Source organism: Hyla sarda, chromosome 4 (assembly GCF_029499605.1).
Source record: "Hyla sarda isolate aHylSar1 chromosome 4, aHylSar1.hap1, whole genome shotgun sequence".
NCBI classification, from domain to species: domain Eukaryota; kingdom Metazoa; phylum Chordata; class Amphibia; order Anura; family Hylidae; genus Hyla; species Hyla sarda.
In genome coordinates this window covers 391,576,536-391,598,647 of record NC_079192.1, presented here as the reverse complement: position 1 = coordinate 391,598,647, position 22,112 = coordinate 391,576,536, and the positions used below count along the sequence as shown (strand labels likewise).

Sequence of the window (22,112 nt, the reverse complement as noted above, 5' to 3'; positions counted from 1 at the left end):
AGGTGTTGGCAGCATGAGGAGACCATATAGTGGCTAAGTGACACAGCGTGGAGGTGTTGGCAGCATGAGGAGACCATATAGTTGCTGAATGACACAGCGGGGAGGTGTTGTCAACATGAGGAGACCATATAGTAGCTAAATTACACAGCGTGGAGGTGTTGGCAGCATGAGGAGACCATAGAGTTGCTGAATGACACAGCCTGGAGCTGGCAGCAGCATGAGTAGACACTAGGGCTTCACAATCCCTAAGATTAAAAGATGAATTTTTAAATTGAAGATTTATGGTAACTAGTGCTACCATTAAAATTTTTAGGCCCAGCAGCATCAGTAAGCCATATATTGGCTGAATGACACAGTCTGTAGGTGGCTGAATCATGAGGAGACCCTATAGTGGCTGAATGGCACAGCCTAGAGGTGGCTGAAGCATGAGGAGACTATATTGTGGCAGAATGGCACAGCCGGGAGTTGGCTGAAGCATGAGGCTACCTTACAGTGGCTGAATGGCACAGCCTGGAGTTGGCAGAAGCATGAGGAGACCATTGAAATTTAAGATTTAGAAAAATAAATTGAAGATTTTGAAATTGAAATTGAGGATTTTGAAATTTTAACTCCCAAGTTTTAGTGTCCTGGGCATCGGCGTGTGGATACAAAAGACCAAATCTAACATGGAGTGACATGTGACATGGCAGCACAATGACAGAGCCTGGAGGTGGCATAAGTATGAGGAGACCATATAGTGTCTGAATGGCACAGCCTTGAGTTGGCTGAGTGGAGACCATTTATAATGCCTGAATGGCACCGCCTGGATAGTCTGCTGCGACCTCTGCCTGATGAATTTAGGCCTCTCTCACTCTTCTGTGCATGTCCTGGCACTTCTCTGCCTGACATACTTAGTGTGTATATAAGGGGAGTACAATACGTTTCACTACACTTAAAACAGTATTTGTCCAGAACAGCAGCAAGTGTGTACTTTTGTCATTTCACAGTACCTAGGCCTTGACAGATTAACAGGTACAAAATAGTATACTTCTTAGATGTAGATATGTGGATGCACTTATGATGGCAGAAAAATGTGCTACAGTACACTTAAAAAAGTATTTGAGTGCAACACCAGCCGGTGAGTACTTTTTCCGGGACTTTCACAGTATCTAGGCCCTTGACAGATTAACAGGTACAAAATAGTACACTACTTTGATGTAGTTATGTGGTATGCACTTATGAGGGCCGAAAAATGCACTATAGTACACTTAAATAAGTAAAATGCACTACAGTACGCTTAAAAAAACGCATTTTAGTAAAACATCAGCCGGTGAATACTTTTGCTTGGACTTTCACAGTATCTAGGCCCTTAACAGATTAACAGGTACAAAATAGTACACTACTTAGATGTAGGTATATGGTATGAACTCACTTATGAGGGCAGAAAAATGCGCTACAGTGCAGTTAAAAAAGTAAAATGCACTACAGTACGCTTAAAAATACGCATTTTAGTAAAACACTAGCTGGTGAGTGCTTTTACCTGGACTTTCACAGTATGCAGGCCCTTGGCAGATTAACAGGTACAAAATGGTACACTACTTAGATGTACATATGTGGTATGCATTGATGAGGACAGAAAAATGCGCTACAATACGCCTAACAACTCTTTATTTTTGTAAAACACCAGCCCGTGAGTACTATTGCTTGGACTTTTACAGTATGTAGGCTCTTGACAGATTAACAGGTACAAATTGGTACACTACTGAGATGTACGCATGCGGTATGCACTGATGAGGGCAGAAAAATGCGCTACAATACGCATTAAAAACTCTTTATTTTTGTGAAACACCAGCCAGTGAGTACTATTGCTTGGACTTTCACAGGATGTAGGCCCTTGACAGATTAACAGGTACAAAATGGTACACTACTTAGATGTACGTATGCAGTATGCACTGATGAGGGCAGAAAAATTAGCTGCAATACGCCTAAAAACTCTGTATTTTTGTAAAACACCAGTCGGTGAGTACTATTGTTTGGACTTTCACAGTATGTAGGCCCTTTACAGATTAACAGGTACAAAATAGTACACTACTTAGATGTACGTATGTGGTATGCACTTATGAGGGCAGAAAAATGCGCTACAGTACACTTGAATAAGTAAAATGCACTACAGTACGCTTAAAAAATGCATTTTAGTAAAACACCAGACGGTGAGTACTTTTACCTGGACTTTCACAGTATCTAGGCCCTTGACTGATTAACAGGTACAAAATAGTACACTACTTAGATGTAGGTATGTGGTATGCATTTATGAGGGCAGAAAAATGCGCTACTGTACGCTTAAGAAACGTATTGGAGTAAAACACTAGCCGGAGATTACTTTTGGCTGTCCTTTCACAGTATGTAGGCTCTTGAAAGATTAACAGGTAAAAAATAGTACACTACTTAGATGTAGGTATGTGGTATGCACTTATGAGGGCAGAAAAATGCGCTACAGTACGCTTAAAAAACTTATATTTGCACAACACCAGCAGTACAAACAAAGCGTCACTGTGTACTAAACTCAAAATTGGACTCTTTCACAGACTATTAGGAATGGACTGCTGGGTATGTATTATACCGTCTACAGACTAGTATAACCAGCAGACCATTTGTGGTGGAACAAACAGGGCAAAAAAATTTGCTACAGTACACTTAAAAAATGTATCAGAGTAGAACACCAGCCGGTGATTACATCCGCTTGGACTTTCACAGTATGTAGGCCCTTGACAGATTAACAGGTAAAAAACACAGCTCTATGCCCCTCTCTGTAATACAATGCTGTTCACAGTGAGGGGTTAATCGCTGCAGTAAGAATAAATTTCTGTGCAAAAACACTGTGCTCTCTGTCCTACAGAAGGCTGAGGTGACTAAGAGGTGAAACACTGCTGCAAAAAGCTTTTCTCTGTAACACAGAGCGATGTCCATCCCATCTCTCTTCAGTGTAATGAATGAAATGATGAGCCGGAAAAGGGTTGCCGAATATATATAGGGCTGTGACATAGGGGTGACTGGCTGCATCCTGGATAATGGAATATAATGGAGTTTAATGAAGCAATTCGTGTGATAGAATCACAGCGATATTTGCATTTGTTGCGAATCAAATTTTTCATGAAATTCTTAATGAATTCAGGTTCGTCAGCTTCGATTCGCTCATCTCTACTTATTCCCATAGTAAATAAAACATATATGCAGTAGAGTGATAAACAAAAACAAAAATACAAATATTTTTAAATAAAAAACTTTTGTGATTTGAGTTTTACAAATTAAAGGCACACACTTAAAAGTAAATTCAAAGTATTTTAAATTTATAAACAAGAAAAAAGTAAATAATTGTATTTCTTACTTGCAAGGATTATATTTCTTAAATACAAGGGTCTTCATAAAGCTGGACATTATTGGATTTAGGGTAGATAGAAGTATAATAATCTGTATGTGAGTAACATTGCAGTAGCTCCTTTTTTATTATATTTAAATAGTCAGATGGATATTTATTGAGATTATTAACAACAATTTAAAGTGGCCAAACATTTAAAGTGTACCAGTCGTCAACAATAACTTTTTATATAGTGTAGATAATACCATTCTATGTATATGGGAAATAAACATTGGTTAAAACATGTGTATATTTTTGTTTCGGCAGTTATTGCATGTGTGTCTCTCTGAGTACAGGAAGTTTGGGTAGACAAGCAGGGCTCTGAGCACTTAGGATATGCAGGGGTCTGTGAACTGAGGCTCTGTGACACTCTCCGGACTCACGCATCAGGATGATTGACAAGCCAGGAGCCTGCACCAAGCCCTGCTTGTCCTGCCCTCACTTCCTGTATTTGGACCCCTCACAGAGACACACATGCTATAGCTGCATGGACAGCACCTTTCAGCCTAAAATAAACAAATTTTGTAATCAATCTATATTACAAATATACATATAATGGTATTATCTACATTATATCAAAAGTTTTTGTTGATGACAGGTACACTTTAAATATTATTATAGTAAACTGAGTTTCTTTTCAATTCTGTCTGTTGAGAGATTTAGTTTAATTTGTTTTAAGATTTATAATTTCATCTTGATACTTCAATATATAAATGTAAATATTTAAAGAAATTAAAAATTCTGAAATGACAATCAATAATTCAGATGACTTTTTATATTGGTTACGCAGTTTTTTTCCTCGGACATCAGCTACAATGATTTGCTTCAAAGTAAGCACCTATGTGCAAAAACAGCTTAGAACGGTTTCTTGCTATATACGTATATACAAAGGCATTATGAGTATTTTCTGTGTCAAGTAAGTAAGGGGCAGGAGAAGCTTAAACAAACCTTAAAAGAATCAGCTGTTATATCCACAAGGCAGGATATATCAGTTTGTTAGGTAGGCTCAGTAGCTAGTATGAAAGCTACTTTTTTTTAAAGCTATAAGTAATAAAAAAGCATTACAACAAAAACCGATAGATTAAATAAATTGGCACTCGCCCATTAAATTGTTGCCTTTATTAGTCCATTAAACATTTTTACCTACGTAAATTGGGTATTGATATAATTGTACTTGTAGAAATTTTCAGAATTAGAGAAAGGACTGGTGTTGATACTAGATGCTGGTTTTGTTATTTTTCTAATATGAAATATTTATATTATAAATTATTTGCCGCACTAAAAACTAAATATCAAAATAAAAAAATATCTATAATATAATGCATTTGTGTTATTCTACTGTTCTTTTTAATGAAAACTATTATCTATTAAAAGTTAAAACAATCTGATCTATTTTAATATCACTCATGGCTTATAGGAAAATTATAAATAGAAATATAACATTTTATAAGTTGCAAATGAATAAAAAGTATACTTATTGTAGAATAGAAGCAGTTCTTATTTTTGAACACTGAGTGTCACTATAAGACTGTATATTCATTTCTGTTCAACCTAGAAAGAAAATTTACAAAAGTGACAGTAGTCTCATAGCAATGAATATAATGAGACATAGCACTGCTTCTAGAGAATACACTGTACTGCAGTCTGGATTAAAGAAAACGACTTCGTGAAAATTGCTTTTTTTTTTCAAAGAATTACATTCTTGTGGATTATAGCAAAGGAAACGTTTCTATCACAGCTTTCTGATAATGAATTACATGGCAAGGCATCGAAGAAATCAATGCGAACAGATATATCAGGTATTTTGCTTAATTTTCTTCTTTATCCATGAGATCTATGGTCAGCTACAATATTCAATACTTGAAGAAATAAAGCGAGGAACTGTCATAGGAAATCTGGCAAATGATCTTAATTTAAATGTAGATGACTTAGCAAATAGAAAATTTCAACTTATTTCAAAAGCAAAAATTAAATATTTTAATATGAATTTGGATAATGGAGACTTATTTGTAGCAGAGAGAATTGATAGAGAAACATTATGTGAAATCAAAACTAACTGCTTTATAAATCTAGAGGCTGTGATTGAAAATCCTTTGAACTTTTATACAATCACAATTGAAATCCAGGATGTGAATGATAACTCTCCGATATTTTCAAAAAAACATTTTGATTTAGAAATAAGTGAACTGACCTTACCCGGGGCCCGCTTTGCTCTAGGAAATGCACAAGATCCAGATTTAGGAAACAACTCTATCCAGAGTTATACACTGAGCGGCAATGGAAACTTTGCCCTTGGAAAGAAAATTACAACAGATGGAATTAAATATCCGGAAATTATTCTTGAAAGATCATTAGATAGAGAGACACAAAGTTCCTATGAGTTAATATTAACAGCTTTGGATGGAGGTAACCCACAGAAATCCAGCACGGCTACAATTAAGATTATTGTCCTAGACTTTAATGATAACCTGCCCATGTTTTCTCAAGATACATATCGCATAAGGTTATATGAAAATGCAGCTACTGGATCCCTTGTAATTCAATTAAATGCAACAGATGAAGATGAAGGTTCTAATGCAAAAATAACTTATTCTTTTAGTCACATTTCTGACAAGGCACGCCAGTTATTTTCTATAGATCCATTAAATGGGGAAATCAAAGTCTTAGGAGATTTGGACTATGAAACATCAGAGACCTATGAAATGACTGTAGAGGCTAAAGATGGCGGAGGTCATGTGACACATTGCAAAGTGTCCATACAAATAATGGATGTGAATGACAATGCCCCAGAAATAACTATCACATCTCTCTCATCTTCAATTCCAGAGGATTCACCACCAGGAACTGCTATAGCATTACTGAATGTCCATGACTTGGACTCAGGGGTGAATGGTGAAGTTGTTTGTCATATCTCAGATACATTGGCTTTTCAGCTAATTCCATCCTCTAGTAGTTATTATAAACTAGTAACTGCAGCTAGCATGGACCGAGAAAGAAATCCTTCCTACAATGTTTCAATCCAGTGTATGGATAGTGGATCTCCTCCGCTATCTACCAACAAGACCTTTAAGCTCAACATCTCAGATGTGAATGACAATGCTCCAGTGTTTGAGAAGATTAACTACATTCTGTATATTGGAGAAAATAATCAACCAGGGACATCAATGCACAATGTCCATGCTTCAGATCTGGATTGTGATGAAAATGGGAAAATTACTTATAGCATTCTGAATAGTAATGTAGAAGATATTCCTGTGTCCTCCTATATTTCCATTAATTCTATTAGTGGAGTGATATATGCCCAGAGATCATTTGACTATGAACAGTTGCGGGAATTTCAGTTCCAGGTGATGGCCAAAGACAGTGGCTCTCCTCCTCTAAGCAGTAATGTCACAGTGAGGATATGTATCATTGATAAGAATGATAATGCTCCTAAGATCCTCTACCCATCAGCAGACACTGAGGGATCAGCATTATTTGAGTTTATTCCTCACTCTGCTGAGAAAGGTTATCTAGTCACCAAAGTGATTGCAGTGGACGCTGACTCTGGACACAATGCCTGGCTCTCTTATCACTTACTACAGGTTCCTGATGCATCATTATTTGTCATTGGTCAATATACTGGGGAAATTAAAATAGGACGTGACCTGCAGGACACAGATACTTTAAGGCAAAAACTTGTGGTTCTGGTGAAGGATAATGGAGTCCCATCTTTGTCATGTACAGTTTCAGTGCATGTAGTTGTGGCTGAAAATTTTCAACAGGCAGTGCCAGAGATTAAAAGACAACCCAGTATGTCAGATACTTCTTCCAATGCAACATTATATCTAATAGTGTCAATAGCTTTCATTTCAATTTTATTTATTGCAACTGTATTAATTACTATAATATTAAAATGCAAGAAAACTAACAGTCCTTCAGCCTATGGAGCATATAGTAGAAATGTGTATCCACAGTTCACCCTGGGATGTCCTTCTGAGATCAGTGATACAAGTTTACCTTTCCCATTCTCATATGATGTGTGTGTGACTCTGGACTCAAAGCAGAATGAAATCGCTTATCTGAAACCAGTGCAGAATGTTCCTACAGAGAATCTCATAGACACTGGGGATGCATTAACAACAAATGATGATTCACAAACTGATGTGCCTAATGGGAACATTTCACAGGTATGAATAGAGTTATGTTTTTAATTACTATATTATTTATATAATATAGTACAAATATACGTGCAATGTAAAATAACTTGGTACATAGTGATCTGTAAATAAAATCTAAATAATAAAGGTAGCAGCCATTTACATTTTACTCAATACTTTAATATGACCATGAATTGAATCTAAATAATAAAGGTAGCAGCAGCCATTTACATTTTACTCAATACTTTAATATGACCATGAATTGGAAAGAGTGAAATTGTGCTTAAGTCTTAACTTTTACTTATACAATGATGTTATCTTCCCCTTTTTGCTGTATATATGTCCTCTTAAAGGTTATGGAGATATGTAGAAAAAAAAAGAGCAGAGACAGTGCTAAATAGTGTAGTAGTTTTTGGTACAAAATCTTGGAGTGCAGAATAGTTGTGAGGTATATGCTCACCATGCAGTGTTGCGCAGGCACAACACTGTGAAGTGCTCTGAAAATGAAGATATCGGAAGCAGCCGGCCTTCAGTGGCATTCTTAGAACGGTGGGATATGCAGGTACAAGGTGAAGATAAAGATGACCTGGTTGGGTTGTTCTTTCATCCAACAAAAAATCTGACTTATGGCTCACGGCGCATAACCCGGAGACACCTTTTTTTTTTTTGGTGGTGAACTCAGGGTGTCTTTTATTATGCAGGTATTTTAGATACATAGAGAATGCGTTTTGAAGTTATTCATCCTTCTTCCTCAGATCAGTTTGGTGTCTCCGGGTAATGTGCCGCAAGCCCAAAGTCGGATCTTTTGTCGGATAAAAGGAGAACACAGCCAGGTCATCCTTACCTCCACCGTGTACCTAATGTAGGTTATTACCTATAAGGATGAATGCTGGAGAAAGTAGTTGTAGATACCCTTCGGCCACAGGAGTGAACTGTATTCATGTCTCAAGAACTTAGATACAAATGGTTATAACGCATATCCATAGATTCAGAGACACACACATATATGTCTCTGTTCACATATAGAGGAGCAGAAATATTTATATGCTCTGTTAATACAATTCATGTTGGTTTCAAGATAGAAAAAAAGCTTGATACAGATTTTCCACATTGTAGGGTCACCATGCAGTGAAAGTGTTAAGTTTATAACATAAAAACCCTAAATAAGAAAATTTTATAACTGAGTTCAAGTATTGTAGCTAACTCAGTCTGCTCACAGAAGTACAAGCCACATGTGGATTGGCATTGTCATGTTGAAAAACAGCTTGTGGGACTCTTCTGAGAAACGACTGTACCATTGGTTCCACAACCAAATCAATGTAATGCTAAACTGTTAATTAACGTGGAATCAAGACTAGTGGGGTCCAGCTACTGTATATTGTGGCCCTCCATACAATAATTCCAGTAGTAGACCATGTGTGATGTTCCTTAGTGAAAGCCTCTTCATAGATTCTCACATGATCTCCAGACCCATCTCTGGCTATTATTGTATCTGAGGCAAAAGTAGGACTCTTCATTGAAGAGGATAGATTTCCCTTCAGCCTCCATTGCCATTTTTCTGCACCATAACCTTATGGCTTTTCCTTTTTGGTGTTACAATTTCAATATTAGGAGGCAACGTCATCCAGGTCCTGCTACCGTGTGTGGAGTGGAGTGACATAATGTATAGTAACTGGGCCCTCTACTCTTCATTCCAGGTACACTGATAGCTCAGTTGTACATTAATAAATTTTTTTGTGGAACAAGTAGGACAGCTATTTCTCTGAAATGTCCCTGCATCAATTTTTCAACATGACAATGCCAGGTCACATGTTGCTAATGCTGTGAGCAGTCTGTGTGGCCTGATTGGCACTGCTTGAAAAAGACTGGGGGAACCTAGTCGAAACGTTGTTTGCTGTGAAAACACTTTTTGATGTGGAATAAATCACAAGATTTTTTCACTTTATTTTGTGTGCTGCGGATTTCTCTTTTTTATGGTTATAATATATATATATATATATATATATATATATATATATATATAAATTCTTAAGGCATGCTATAATAAGGATTAGAGATGTCGCAAATTGTTTGCCGGCGAACGGTTACCGGCGAACTTCGCTTGTTAGTGTTCGCCTCGCCGGGGGAACATATGTGAAGTTCGATCCGCCCCCTATTCATTAACATTGCGGTAAACTTTGACCCTGTGTGTCACAGTCAGCAGACACATTACAGCCAATCACTAGCAGACCCTCCCTTCCAGACTCTCCTACCTCCTGCATGGACGCCATTTTACTTTCATTCGGCATGCTGTAGGCTTAGAGAGAGGAGGGAAAGTGAAGCTGCTCTTGCTGTAATAGGGAAAGCGATAGCTAGGTGGTTCATTCAGGGTCCACTACACTCCTAAACCACTAATATAACATTTGCTTTAAGGACAGCACCCAAAAAAGCCCTTTTTAGGGCTCAAATATCAGTCCGTGTGTCTTGCAACAGCTGGAGGCACCCTGGTTGGGAGGGAACCACAGGTTAAAAGGGGTACTCCGGTTGAAAACTTGATTTCTTTCAAGCAGCTACAGTATTAGAAGGGCTCAAAGATCAGTCTGTGTGTTTTGCAACAGATGGAGGCACCCTGGTTGGGTAACCTCTGGTTAAGGGGTACTCCGCTGGCAAACTTTTGGCTGCGACAATATCAAATTTTCCAGCCATGTGTACATGCCTAATTTTTCTGGCCTCTAATGCTGCACTTTTTCTGGTGCTGCAATTTTTCTGGCCGCTGCTTTCATCTTTATTTGATGAAAAATTTAATTTTGAAAAGGATTTCTTTGTGTGTTTCTCCGTCCTGCATTATAGAGTCTTCTGGACTTTCTGATAATTTAAAGTTGAATTTTCTAGAGTACTAACCATTACACCATGGAACGCTTGTTGCGTGTGATTTTTTAAGTTACATTTTGAACAAAAAAAATACAGAGAGGGATAAACTCTGCTTCTTTATTTGAGTAAAAATTTTATTTAGAAAATAATTTATTTTGGTGGTCCACCGTCTTGCATTATGTGCTGCCTAATATGGAGGAATCTATGTGCTGCCTAAAGGGGGGCTCTAACTATGTTCTGCCTAATATGGGGGAATCTATGGGCTGCCTAAAGATGGCTCTATGTGCTGCCTAAAGGGAGGCTCTACCTATGTGCTGCCTAAAGGGAGGCTCTAACTATGTGCTGCCTAATATGGGGGAATCTATGTGCTGCCTAAAGGGGGGCTCTAACTATGTGCTACCTAACATGGGGGAATCTATGTGCTGCCTAAAGGGGGATCTAACTATGTGCTGCCTAAAGGGGGCTCTATGTGCTGCCTAAAGGGAGGCTCTAACTATGTGCTGCCTAACATGAGGGAATCTATGTGCTGCATATAGGGGGGGATCTAACTATGTGCTGCCTAAAGGGGGGATCTAACTATGTGCTGCCTAAAGGGGGCTCTATGTGCTGCCTAAAGGGAGGCCCTAACTATGTGCTGCCTAAAGGGGGGCTTTAACTATGTGCTGCCTAATATGGGGGAATCTATGTGCTGTCTAAAGGGGGAATCTAACTATGTGATGCCTAAAGGGGGGCTCTATGTGCTGCCTAAAGGGGGCTAAAGCACGTTATTCCAAACAATTTAGGAATGTTAGGTGATTTATGCCGTTATGGATTAAAACCAGACTCTGCATTAACTATGTAATTTTCCATGGGAGTTTTTCTATGGATCCCCCTCCGGCACGCCACAGGCCAGGTGTTAGTCCCCTTGAAACAACTTTTCCATCACTATTGTGGCCAGAAAGAGTCCCTCTTGGTTTTAAAATTCGCCTGTCCATTGAAGTCAATGGAAGTTCACGTTTGCCATTCGCGAACCGAAAATTTTATGTTCGCGACATCACTAAGAAGGATCAAGTTGCTTTATCTGCAAAGAATGAAGTACAACAAAATATACAGAGAGACACAATGGAGAGTGACATGGCAAGTATTATTCTGTTTTGCTTCCTTTGGGTTTAGCGATATCTTAGGCCAGTTACAATACTCAATACCTGAAGAGCTGAAAAAAGGATCTGTAATTGGGAATGTGGCAAAAGATTTTGGATGAAATGTTAAAGTGTACACGTCAGAACCAACAACATTTTTTTTTTTTTATATATCACTCAGTACCTAATCCTGACCATGTACATCAAATTTTTGTGTCTAGCACCTTTGTTTATTTCTTTATTACACTTTTAATTTAGCTCACTAGTCTGAATTCCTCTCAAAGGGAGGAGACGTGGCCTCACTGTGCAGGTCTCCGCCCCCTCCCTCAGTATGCTGTCTGCTCACATCTCCCCTAGCATTAGCAAAACTACAACTCCCAGCTTGTCCTCACTGACAGTAGCGGGACACAAGCTGACAGTGGCAGGATTTTTCCTCCAGCTGTGAGCCCTGCACTCACAGCTGTCAATCATGGGAGTGTGTCCATGACATAGGTGATGACGTAGGGACACAGTAGGACTAGTATGTGTCCAAGCAGGCAGGGGGGCAGTTGTTTAACTGGCTTTTTCAGTATGAAATACTGAACATTTTCTAATGAATGCAATTGCAAAACCTATTGGTTTACATCATGCTTTACAACAGATCAAAGGTTTTTGTATCTGACACTGCCCATTTAAAGACTTAACATTAAGAATATTTCAAATAGTTTCTCATGCTACAAAGCATTATTTCAATATGAATTTGGAGAATATGGATTTAACTGTATCAAATAGAATTGACAGAGAATTATTATGTGGCACTAAACCCAGCTGCTATATAAACTTAGAAACTGTGATTGAGAATGCTTTGATGTTTTATACGCTAACTATAGAAATCCAGGATGTTAATAATAACATGCCTATTTTTCTTATAAGCATTTTGATATAGAAATGAGTAAACTCACTTTACCTGGTGCACGCTTTGCTTGTGGAAATGCAAAAGACCCAGATTTTGGCATCACCGTTATACAACGTTATACCTTAAATGGTAATTGACAGTTTACTCTTGGAGAAAAAAATCACTAGAGAGGGACTAAAGTAAAAAGAAATTATACAAGAAAGTACCCTAGACAGAGAAAAGCAGGGTTTTTATGAATTCATTCTGACTGCTTTGGATGGTGGACAAACTCCTAAAACTGGCACTGCTATTGTTAAAATTATTGTCCAGGATTTTAATGATAACTATCCTGTATTTACTCAGGAAACTTATACCAAAAGGTTATCTGAGAATGTGCCTATAGGTTTTCTGGTAGTCCGCTTGAATGCGAACGATGAAGATGAAGGGTCTAATGCACTAATAACCTATGCATTTAGCCATATACCTGAACCTGATCTTGAAATATTTGCTATAGATTCTTTAAATGGGGAAATAAAGATTATAGGAACAGTAGACTATGAAACATCGGATGCTTATGAAGTGACCGTGGAAACTAAAGATGGAGGGAATCATGTCACACATTGTAAGGTCATCATTCAAGTCACTGATGTGAATGACATGTGAAATGTGAAATAATAATCACAACTCTTTCCTCAACTATTCTAGAGGATTCTCCACCAGGAACTGTTATAGCAATTATACATATCCATGACAGAGATTCTGGAGTAAATGGTGAGATTTATTGTGAGATCTCACATACATTACATTTCCAACAAGTGCCATCATCTAGTAACTACTATATGTTAGTATGGACCGTGAAAATAGGAAATCTATTTTTAACACTACAATAACATATGTGCACAATGGATGACCCCCACTATTGAGCAATAAAGACATTCAGTTGACTGTCTCAGATGTGAATGACAACTTTCCTATTTTTGATAAAACAAACTACATCATCTACATTGAAGAGCACCCGGGTTTTCAGTTCCGAAAATTCATGCTTCAGATGTTGACGCTGATGAAAATGGTAAAGTCACCAATAGCATTTTAAATGGCAACATAGATAATATTCCAATATCATCCTATGTTTCCATAAACTCAATGACTGGAGTTCTCTATGCCCAGAGATCATTTGACTACAAACAGTTGTGGTAATTTCAGTTCCAGGTGATGGCTAAAGACAGTAGATCTCCTCCCCTAAGCAGTAATGTCACAATGAGAATATGTATCATTGATAAGAATGATAATGCTCCTAAGATCCTCTACCCATCAGCAGACACTGAGGGATCAGCGTTATTTGAGTTTATTCCTCACTCTGCTGAGAAAGGTTATCTAGTCACCAAAGTGATTGCAGTGGACGCTGACTCTGGACACAATGCCTGGCTCTCCTATCACTTACATAGAAACATAGAATGTGTAGGCAGATAAGAACCATTTGGCCCATCTAGTCTGCCCAATAATCTGAATAATCTGAATCTGAATGAATAGTCCCTAGCCCTATCTTGTATGAAGGATAGCCTTATGCTTATCCCATGCATGTTTAAACTCCTTCACTGTATTTGCAGCGACCACTTCTGCAGGAAGGCTATTCCATGCATCCACTACTCTCTCAGTAAAGTAATACTTCCTGATATTACTTTTAAACCTTTGCCCCTCTAATTAAAAACTATGTCCTCTTGTGGTAGTTTTTCTTCTTTTAAATATGCTCTCCTCCTTTACCATGTTGATTCCCTTTATGTATTTAAAAGTCTCTATCATATCCCCTCTGTCTCTTCTTTCTTCCAAGCTATACATGTTAAGGTCCTTTAACCTTTCCTGGTACGTTTTATCCTGCAATCCATGTACCAGTTTAGTAGCTCTTCTTTGAACTCTCTCTAGAGTATCTATATCCTTCTGGAGATACGGCCTCCAGTACTGCACACAATACTTTAATTGAGGTCTCACCAGTGTTCTGTACAGCGGCGTGAGCACTTCTCTCTTTCTACTGCTTATACCTCTCCCTATACATCCAAGCATTCTGCTAGCGTTTCCTGCTGCTCTATTACATTGTCTTCCTACCTTTAAGTCTTCTGAAATAATTACTCCTAAATCCCTCTCCTCAGATAGAGGTCAGGGCTGTGTCAAATAATCTATATTCTGCCTGAGGGTTTTTACGCCCCAGGTACATTATCTTGCACTTATCCACATTAAATTTCAGTTGCCAGAGTTCTGACCATTCTTCTAGTTTGCCTAAATCCTTTTCCATTTGGCGGATCCCTCCAGGAAAATCAACCCTGTTACATATCTTTGTGTCATCAGCAAAAAGACATACCTTACCATCGAGACCTTCTGTAATATCGCTAATGAATATATTAAACAATATTGGTCCCAGTACAGATCCCTGAGGTATCCCACTTACTACAGGTTCCTGATCCAACATTATTCATCATTGATCAGTATACTGGGGAAATCAGAATTGGATGCGATCTTCAAGACACTGATAATGTGAGACAAAAAAATGTGGTTCTGGTGAAGAAGAATGGAGTCACATCTCTGTCATCTACAGTTTCTTTGTCCTTAGTTGTTGCTGAGAATTTTCAACAAGTTGTCCCAGAGATCAGAAGACAAGCGGCTAATTCAGACACAACTTCCCATGTCACGTTCTATCTAGTCATATCCATAAGTCTGATTTATTGCTTATTCATTATAACTAATATCATTACAGTCATATTAAAATGTAGAAAATCCAACACCCCAACAACCTATGGTGCATATAGCAGAAATGTTTATCCTCAGTTCACCCTGGGATGTCCTTCTGAGATCAGTGATACAAGTTTACCTTACCCATTCTCATATGATGTGTGTGTGACTCTGGACTCAAAACAGAAGGAAATCTAAAACCAGTGCAGAATGTCCCAACAGAGAATCTCATAGACACGGGAGATTTTGCTCTGGATGATGCTACAAACAATGATCAGGTATTAGAATTTCATTCATTATTTACCTAATTATTTATTGATATCATTTTGATAATATTTACTATATTGTGCACATTTTCTTAATCAAGTTTCCTAAGTTATTTAGTAGTAAATGGATGTGCAGTCTAGTATAACATATACGTTTTTTCCCCCACTTTTTTAAAAAGCTACCCTGTCATACTAAAGATGGAACCTCAGGAGTCAGGACTTAGAGCAAAAAAATATTCCCTCAAATGTGCCACGTTTATATGTAGTGGTCATTAATTCATCATTTGCAATATTTTTAAATACACAACATTTACAACAAAATGGTTGAAAAAAACCTGCAAACATAGACCAACTTCAGAAACCTGCTTTACAAAGTGAGAAATTGTGTTGTGAAGTAATTTTGTTAGTTTTGGTGGACTTTGGTGCACATTATTCATCACACATATCATAAATTATGCACGTGTCCACCAAAAAGCCTGCAACAAAAGTGACTTTCGAAATGACATACAAAACAACTTGTTGGTTGAATGGAGCCATAGTATGCCTACATGTGTGAAATATGCTCTTTATATTAGGTAAATAACATATGTTTGATATTTGTCTAGGCTATCTTTTTTTTGCCTAATATTTTTTGTCATAACCACCACTTTTCAATGATTTTTTCACTTGTTATGATTAAAAGGATTAAGTCCTCCTGGTCAAATGATGCCTTTTTATGCACAGTTAGTGTAGAACCTAATAAGATAAGAGGGGCTCTTCTAGACTAAAACAGTAGACCAGACAGGATACCAAACTATAGGTTAGCAGGGATGTTTTTGCCATTAGGCCCCGCTGGACCTGTACTTAGGTTGGCAGTGTTGAGGGAGATGGCAACTAAGTGAGTAATTTAAAAAAAATATATAATGTAGTTGCTGTCCCTGTGTTGTGACCTGGAGAAAACAATCCACATGAGCCAAAGTTAACCTCCAGATTTGCAGCCACATCTGCTTATTATGTTGTGGATTTGAGATTGATTTCACCATTTTCTGTGTATAGGGGTGTGGTCCATAATAAATCTGCAACAATATCCACATGTGACACATACAGTTTTTATTGTTTGTTTGTGATCTGAACGAAAGATTTAGTAGTGAAGGAATTAAAATACTAATCTTTAGAAAGGTCTATTTTCAGGCCCCTTTACTTATGTCTTTTGTTCAGCAGTGTTTCCCTTTGGCGCTAAAGAAAAAGCATCAGAGGAAAACCAACTGGTTGTAGAGTTGATCCCTTTCATTTGAATGGGATAGTTAACATTCATCCAGCTTCTTAAGTTGGATGTGGATGGGGGAACGTACCGCATGGGCACCAGAGAGGGGAGCACATCTTGCTGTGTTCCCCTATCCAGCATGCACAATCAATGACTGCCAGATTTAAACAACTGATGCAATTTTGTCATTAGTTGGGACATCAGTTGCAGCATGTTTCAGGCTGGGTTTACTGAGTCGGACGCAAGACAAATGTGAACCCAGCCTAAACAGCTAAAAGATAACTTCAATGAGATGAACTGGGACAATGTTCTTTTTTGTATATTAAACTACACAATTCACTGTATACAAAAGAAGGTTGCAGCAGCACCCTTGGTCAAAAATTGGAGGCCCTTAGTGCACTTTATGATCAAAAGGGGTCCCCCATCCACCACACGAAGGTGGCTTCAATTCAGATGGGACCCTAACACACTCATTCCAGTCATCTCTGCTTGGCCTATAGCCTCTGACTGGGTGACATGCAGGATCGACTATCAATTTAAAAAACCTCCTGTGAACAGGGAGGGGTACACGGCTAAAGAGGGTGCCACTCCCCCTGAAAAGAGAAAAAGGAACACACAATTCACTATAAATTAGCCATCTAAAAGCCAAATAGGTCCTATGAACTACATATACCATAAGGGGATTAAACAAGCTAATATTTCTAATATTTATGGATTCTGTAATGGGTATGTTTCACGTTGCTGATTCATACCCATGGGTTAATGAGGGATCGGTCCTGTCAGATTAGATTCCATGGGACAATTGAATTTCTAGTTTACAAAGTTGCTTGGTACTGTACCACATAAATATTATTACATTTATGTGGTATTATATGTTCTAATTGGGTCATAGTTTTGAATGGAGTACTATTAGGGGTCAGCATTACTACCTCTTCTTATTAATACATGTTTATGTCACCTTATATGTCACTAACTAGACCACTCATGGAACATATAGTTTTTGACATCTATGTATAATAGGGTGCCAAGTGTACATTGCAGTATCATTACAGATTTTAAAATCTAGCGTCATTTGATTTGGATAAAAAGATGGCATAGAGGGGATCTAAAATAATTAAAATGTACAAATACATGAATGGACAGAGATCTTTCTGGTGATCTTTATGCACCAAGATCTATAGGGATTTAAGAGGGCTCCCTCTATATATATAAAGGAAAGGAGAGTTCATCATTATTCCAGATGATGATTCTTTACTGTAAGAGTAGTGAGACTATGAAACTCTCTGCCACATGACATTGTGATGGCTAATTCACTGACCAAGTTCAATAGGGGCCTGGATATTGGGTTGTTGAAGATAGGTTGTTGAACAAAGGATTTATTAAGGATTTTTTGTCCTTTTTACACTTATATGGGGCAATTGGCAACTGCTTACACAAAGGTTTATGTGTTCCCTGTTGATGATAGACTTAAAAGCTAGATATGGTGACAAGCCCATCTTTACATGTCCTAAAACTTAGTTAAGGAATTCAGTTTGTCATGACACAAATACAATATTGTGACGTGCTAGCAAAACAGGCTGCAATATATATCTAAACCACTTGGTGTCCACACATAGACACCTAGAGGATAAACATCTCTGGACAGAGTTTTGTGAAGTCATGTTTTTGTATAAGTCATTCATCTCATGATGCACATTTGTGAGTTGCTATACCTACAGTAAAAATATTTAACATGTCTACCAAGAACATCTAATGCATTATTAAACATATACCACTCTGATAATTGGAAGACAATTTGCCTCTTTTTGTTGATTATATTAATCTGCCCTATGACATGATTGCAAAATCTTCTCAAACAATAGTCACTTCAGCACATTTATCACTAATAACATGGAAATACAAAAACCCACGATATTAAGCTCTATCAAGCCCATGTTTAGCTATAGTATCAGGTTGTCTGACCCTGAAATGTAGCGTGGCAGGTTGAAGCTCAGGTTAAATTAAATGAATATACAAGTCATGTAAATGGGAAAAAAATATCTTAAATTATAAATAAAAATATGGAAAAATCCATTTAAGTTGGACCGTGAGTAGTTTGTTATGAACATAGTGGGCCTCATTTACTAAGCTGGAACCGACCGTTTTTTGTCTGGTTACTTTGGCGCAGAGTGTCTGAGACATGTCTGCGCCAGTCTGCACCAGTTTGCACAGTGTGCGCCTAAAAAATCCAACAAAACCGACATTGCACTGTGAAAAGCCAAAAAGGGGCGTGGTCTGCCCGAAAAGGGGCGTGGTTTCACAACCCGACCGAATTACTATTGAATTCACAGAAAATCTTGTGGGTAAATGGCTGGAAATATAGACCTAGAAAAAGCTTGTCAAATGTTCCCGACTTTTCCCAATAGTAAAGAGAGAGAACTCCCTCAAGTCTGAAACAACTTTTACCACTAGTAAAAACCCTAAACTCTTAGTAAATGAGGCCCAATATGTTTAACTTGTATAGCAAATTGTCTTATAATATCTATTACTTTTATTATTATAACACCTTTCGTCTAAGATACAGTATGTGACTGAGACAACGTCCTTGTGCTACTAAAGATCTTATTTAGTATTGTATAATTTTATTTGTAATGATTGACATATTGTCTATTATAGTATATTATATACTTACTTTCTTAGCAAAAAAAATGCACATAAACAACACTTTTAAATAGTATTGAATACTGAATACTTTTTTCTGACTGCTTGTAGTACCTCAATTTGAACTCTGGGTGCTGCTATTAGACTGTAGTATTTTGTAGCTGAAAAAGTGAACTCATGCAGGGTGAATGCACAGAGCTCTAGAAAATCCTGAACCAATTATTCAGTGCATCTTGCAGTTTGCTACACATCTGCTTTACAAGAAGCCTTTAAAATCTCCTCCTATAATATTTAACAATGATAAATAACACAAGATGCAGAGGGACACAATGGACAATGATATGGCAAGTATTCCTATGTTTCTTTTCATATTATTTTGGGAATATCTCAGGCCAATTACAATACTCAATACCTGAAGAGCTGAAAAGGGGATCTGTAGTTGGGAATGTAGCAAAAGATCTTGGATTTAATGTGAAGGACCTCACCTTTAGAAAATTCCAGATTGTTTCTCATGATGTAAAACAATATTTCAGGATTCATTTAGAGAATGGAGATTTGATTGTATCAGAGAAAATTGATAGAGAAACATTGTGTGGTGCTAAACCTATTTGTGTATTAAACCTTGAAGCTGTGATTGAAAACCCATTGACTTTTTACACAATCACTATAGAAATCCAGGATGTGAATGATAATGCTCCTACATTTTCTAAGACACATTTTGATATAAGCATTAGTGAGTCTGCAATACCAGGAGTAAATTTTTTATTGGGAAATGCAGAAGATCCAGATCTAGGCACCAATTCCATCCAAAATTATTCTCTTAGTGATAATGAATACTTTAGTCTTGGAGAAAAAATCACTGATGATGGAATTAGGATTCCCGAAGTTATACTAAAAACGTCTTTGGATAGAGAAAAACAAAGTTTATATGAGTTAACACTGACAGCTTCTGATGGAGGTAGACCTTCCAAAACTGGTACTGCCATCATAAGAGTTGTTGTTCTAGATGTTAATGACAACTTTCCAGCATTTACTCAGGACAAATATAGCATAAGGCTACCTGAGAATGCACCAGTTGGCTCTTTAGTGGCCCATTTAAATGCAACTGATGAAGATGAAGGTGCATATGGACAAATATCATATTCTTTTAGCTATAGCACAAAAAGTGCTGGCCTAATATTCTCTATAGAGCCTTCAAAAGGAAACATCGTCACAATAGGAACTTTAGACTATGAAGTATCAGACAGCTATGAAATGACTGTAGAAGCTAAAGATGGTGGAGGTCTTACCTCACATTGCAAGGTGTCAATACAAGTGATTGATGTGAATGATAATGTTCCAGATATTACAGTTACCACTCTTGCAACAACAATTCCAGAAGATTCTCCACCTGGTACTGTCATAGCAATAATTAATGTCCGGGATTTGGATTCTGGGGTCAATGGTGAGATTCTTTGTCAGATCTCAGACATAAAGGATTTCCAGCTGTTACCATCATCCAGCAACTACTATAAACTTGTAACTGCAGTTAGCATGGACCAAGAGAAGAATTCTGTATATAATCTCATCATTAAGTGTACTGATAAAGGATCTCCTCCATTGTCTACAAATAAAACCATTCAGTTGACTATTTCAGATGTCAATGACAATGCTCCAGTTTATGAGAAAGCAAACTACGTTGTCTACATTATGGAAAATAACCAACCTGGGACCTCAATTCATAATATTGTTGCTTCAGATCTTGATCGAGGTGAAAATGGGAAAATTTTATACAGCATTGTGAACAGCAACATAGATAATATTCCAGTCACATCTTATATTTCCATCAACTCAATGACTGGGGTTCTCTATGCCCAGAGATCATTTGACTATGAACAGTTGCGGAAATTTCAGTTCCAGGTGATGGCTAAAGACAGTGGATCTCCTCCTCTAAGCAGTAATGTCACAGTGAGGATATGTATCATTGATAAGAATGATAATGCTCCTAAGATCCTCTACCCATCAGCAGACACTGAGGGATCAGCATTGTTTGAGTTTATTCCTCACTCTGCTGAGAAAGGTTATCTAGTCACCAAAGTGATTGCAGTGGACGCTGACTCTGGGCACAATGCCTGGCTCTCCTATCACTTACTACAGGTTCCTGATCCATCTCTATTAACAATCGGCCAATATAATGGGGAAATCAGAATTGGACGAGATCTTCCAGATATAGAAACTTTAAGACAAAAGATTGTGGTTCTGGTGAAGGATAATGGAGTCCCATCTCTGTCATCTACAGTTACTGTGAATCTTGTTGTTGCAGAGACTTTTCAACAAGTTGTACCAGAGATAAAAAGGCATTTGACGAATTCAGACAGTAAATCCCCTGTATCTTTCTATCTAGTTATCTCCATAGCTCTTATATCTTGTTTATTCATTATTACTGTTATTATTATTGCTATCTTGAAATGCAGAAAAGCCAACATCCCACCAACTTTTGGAGCATATAGTGGAAATGTGTATCCTCAGTTCACCCTGGGATGTCCTTCTGAGATCAGTGATACAAGTTTACCTTTCCCATTCTCATATGATGTGTGTGTGACTCTGGACTCAAAGCAGAATGAAATGGCTTATTTGAAACCAGTGCAGAACGTTCCTACAGAGAATCTCATAGACACTGATAACACAGCGATGAATGATTCTGCAAACACTGACTTACCTCCCAACAACATTGTTCAGGTATTTAGATATTATTTTAACTTCTATATTTCTTCTCTTATATTTAAAAATGATAGTAATAATCTTGTCAATAATTACAACCTTGATGCCACAAAACTATGCTGTACTTACTATGATGGGGGGTGGGGGGGGAGGAGTGAGCATATTTA

The 22,112-nt window shown here is 37.6% G+C and overlaps 1 protein-coding gene across 17 annotated transcripts in view; it reads left to right on the top strand.

Annotated features, from left to right (window-relative positions):
• LOC130267390 (protocadherin gamma-C5-like) overlaps positions 1–22,112 on the top strand; it is a 571,493-nt gene that overhangs the window by 136,860 nt on the left and 412,521 nt on the right. For 2 of the 17 annotated variants that reach the window (XM_056517127.1, XM_056517122.1), the window contains exon 1: positions 19,567–21,963. The exons of 14 other annotated variants lie outside the window; for them this stretch is intronic. In XM_056517127.1, the coding sequence (XP_056373102.1) occupies positions 19,582–21,963 (2,382 nt within the window). In that variant the 5' untranslated portion in view covers positions 19,567–19,581. Of the gene's footprint in view, positions 1–5,037; positions 7,564–19,566; positions 21,964–22,112 lie in introns of those variants that run through there. One more of the 17 variants, XM_056517120.1, reaches the window with a different exon arrangement.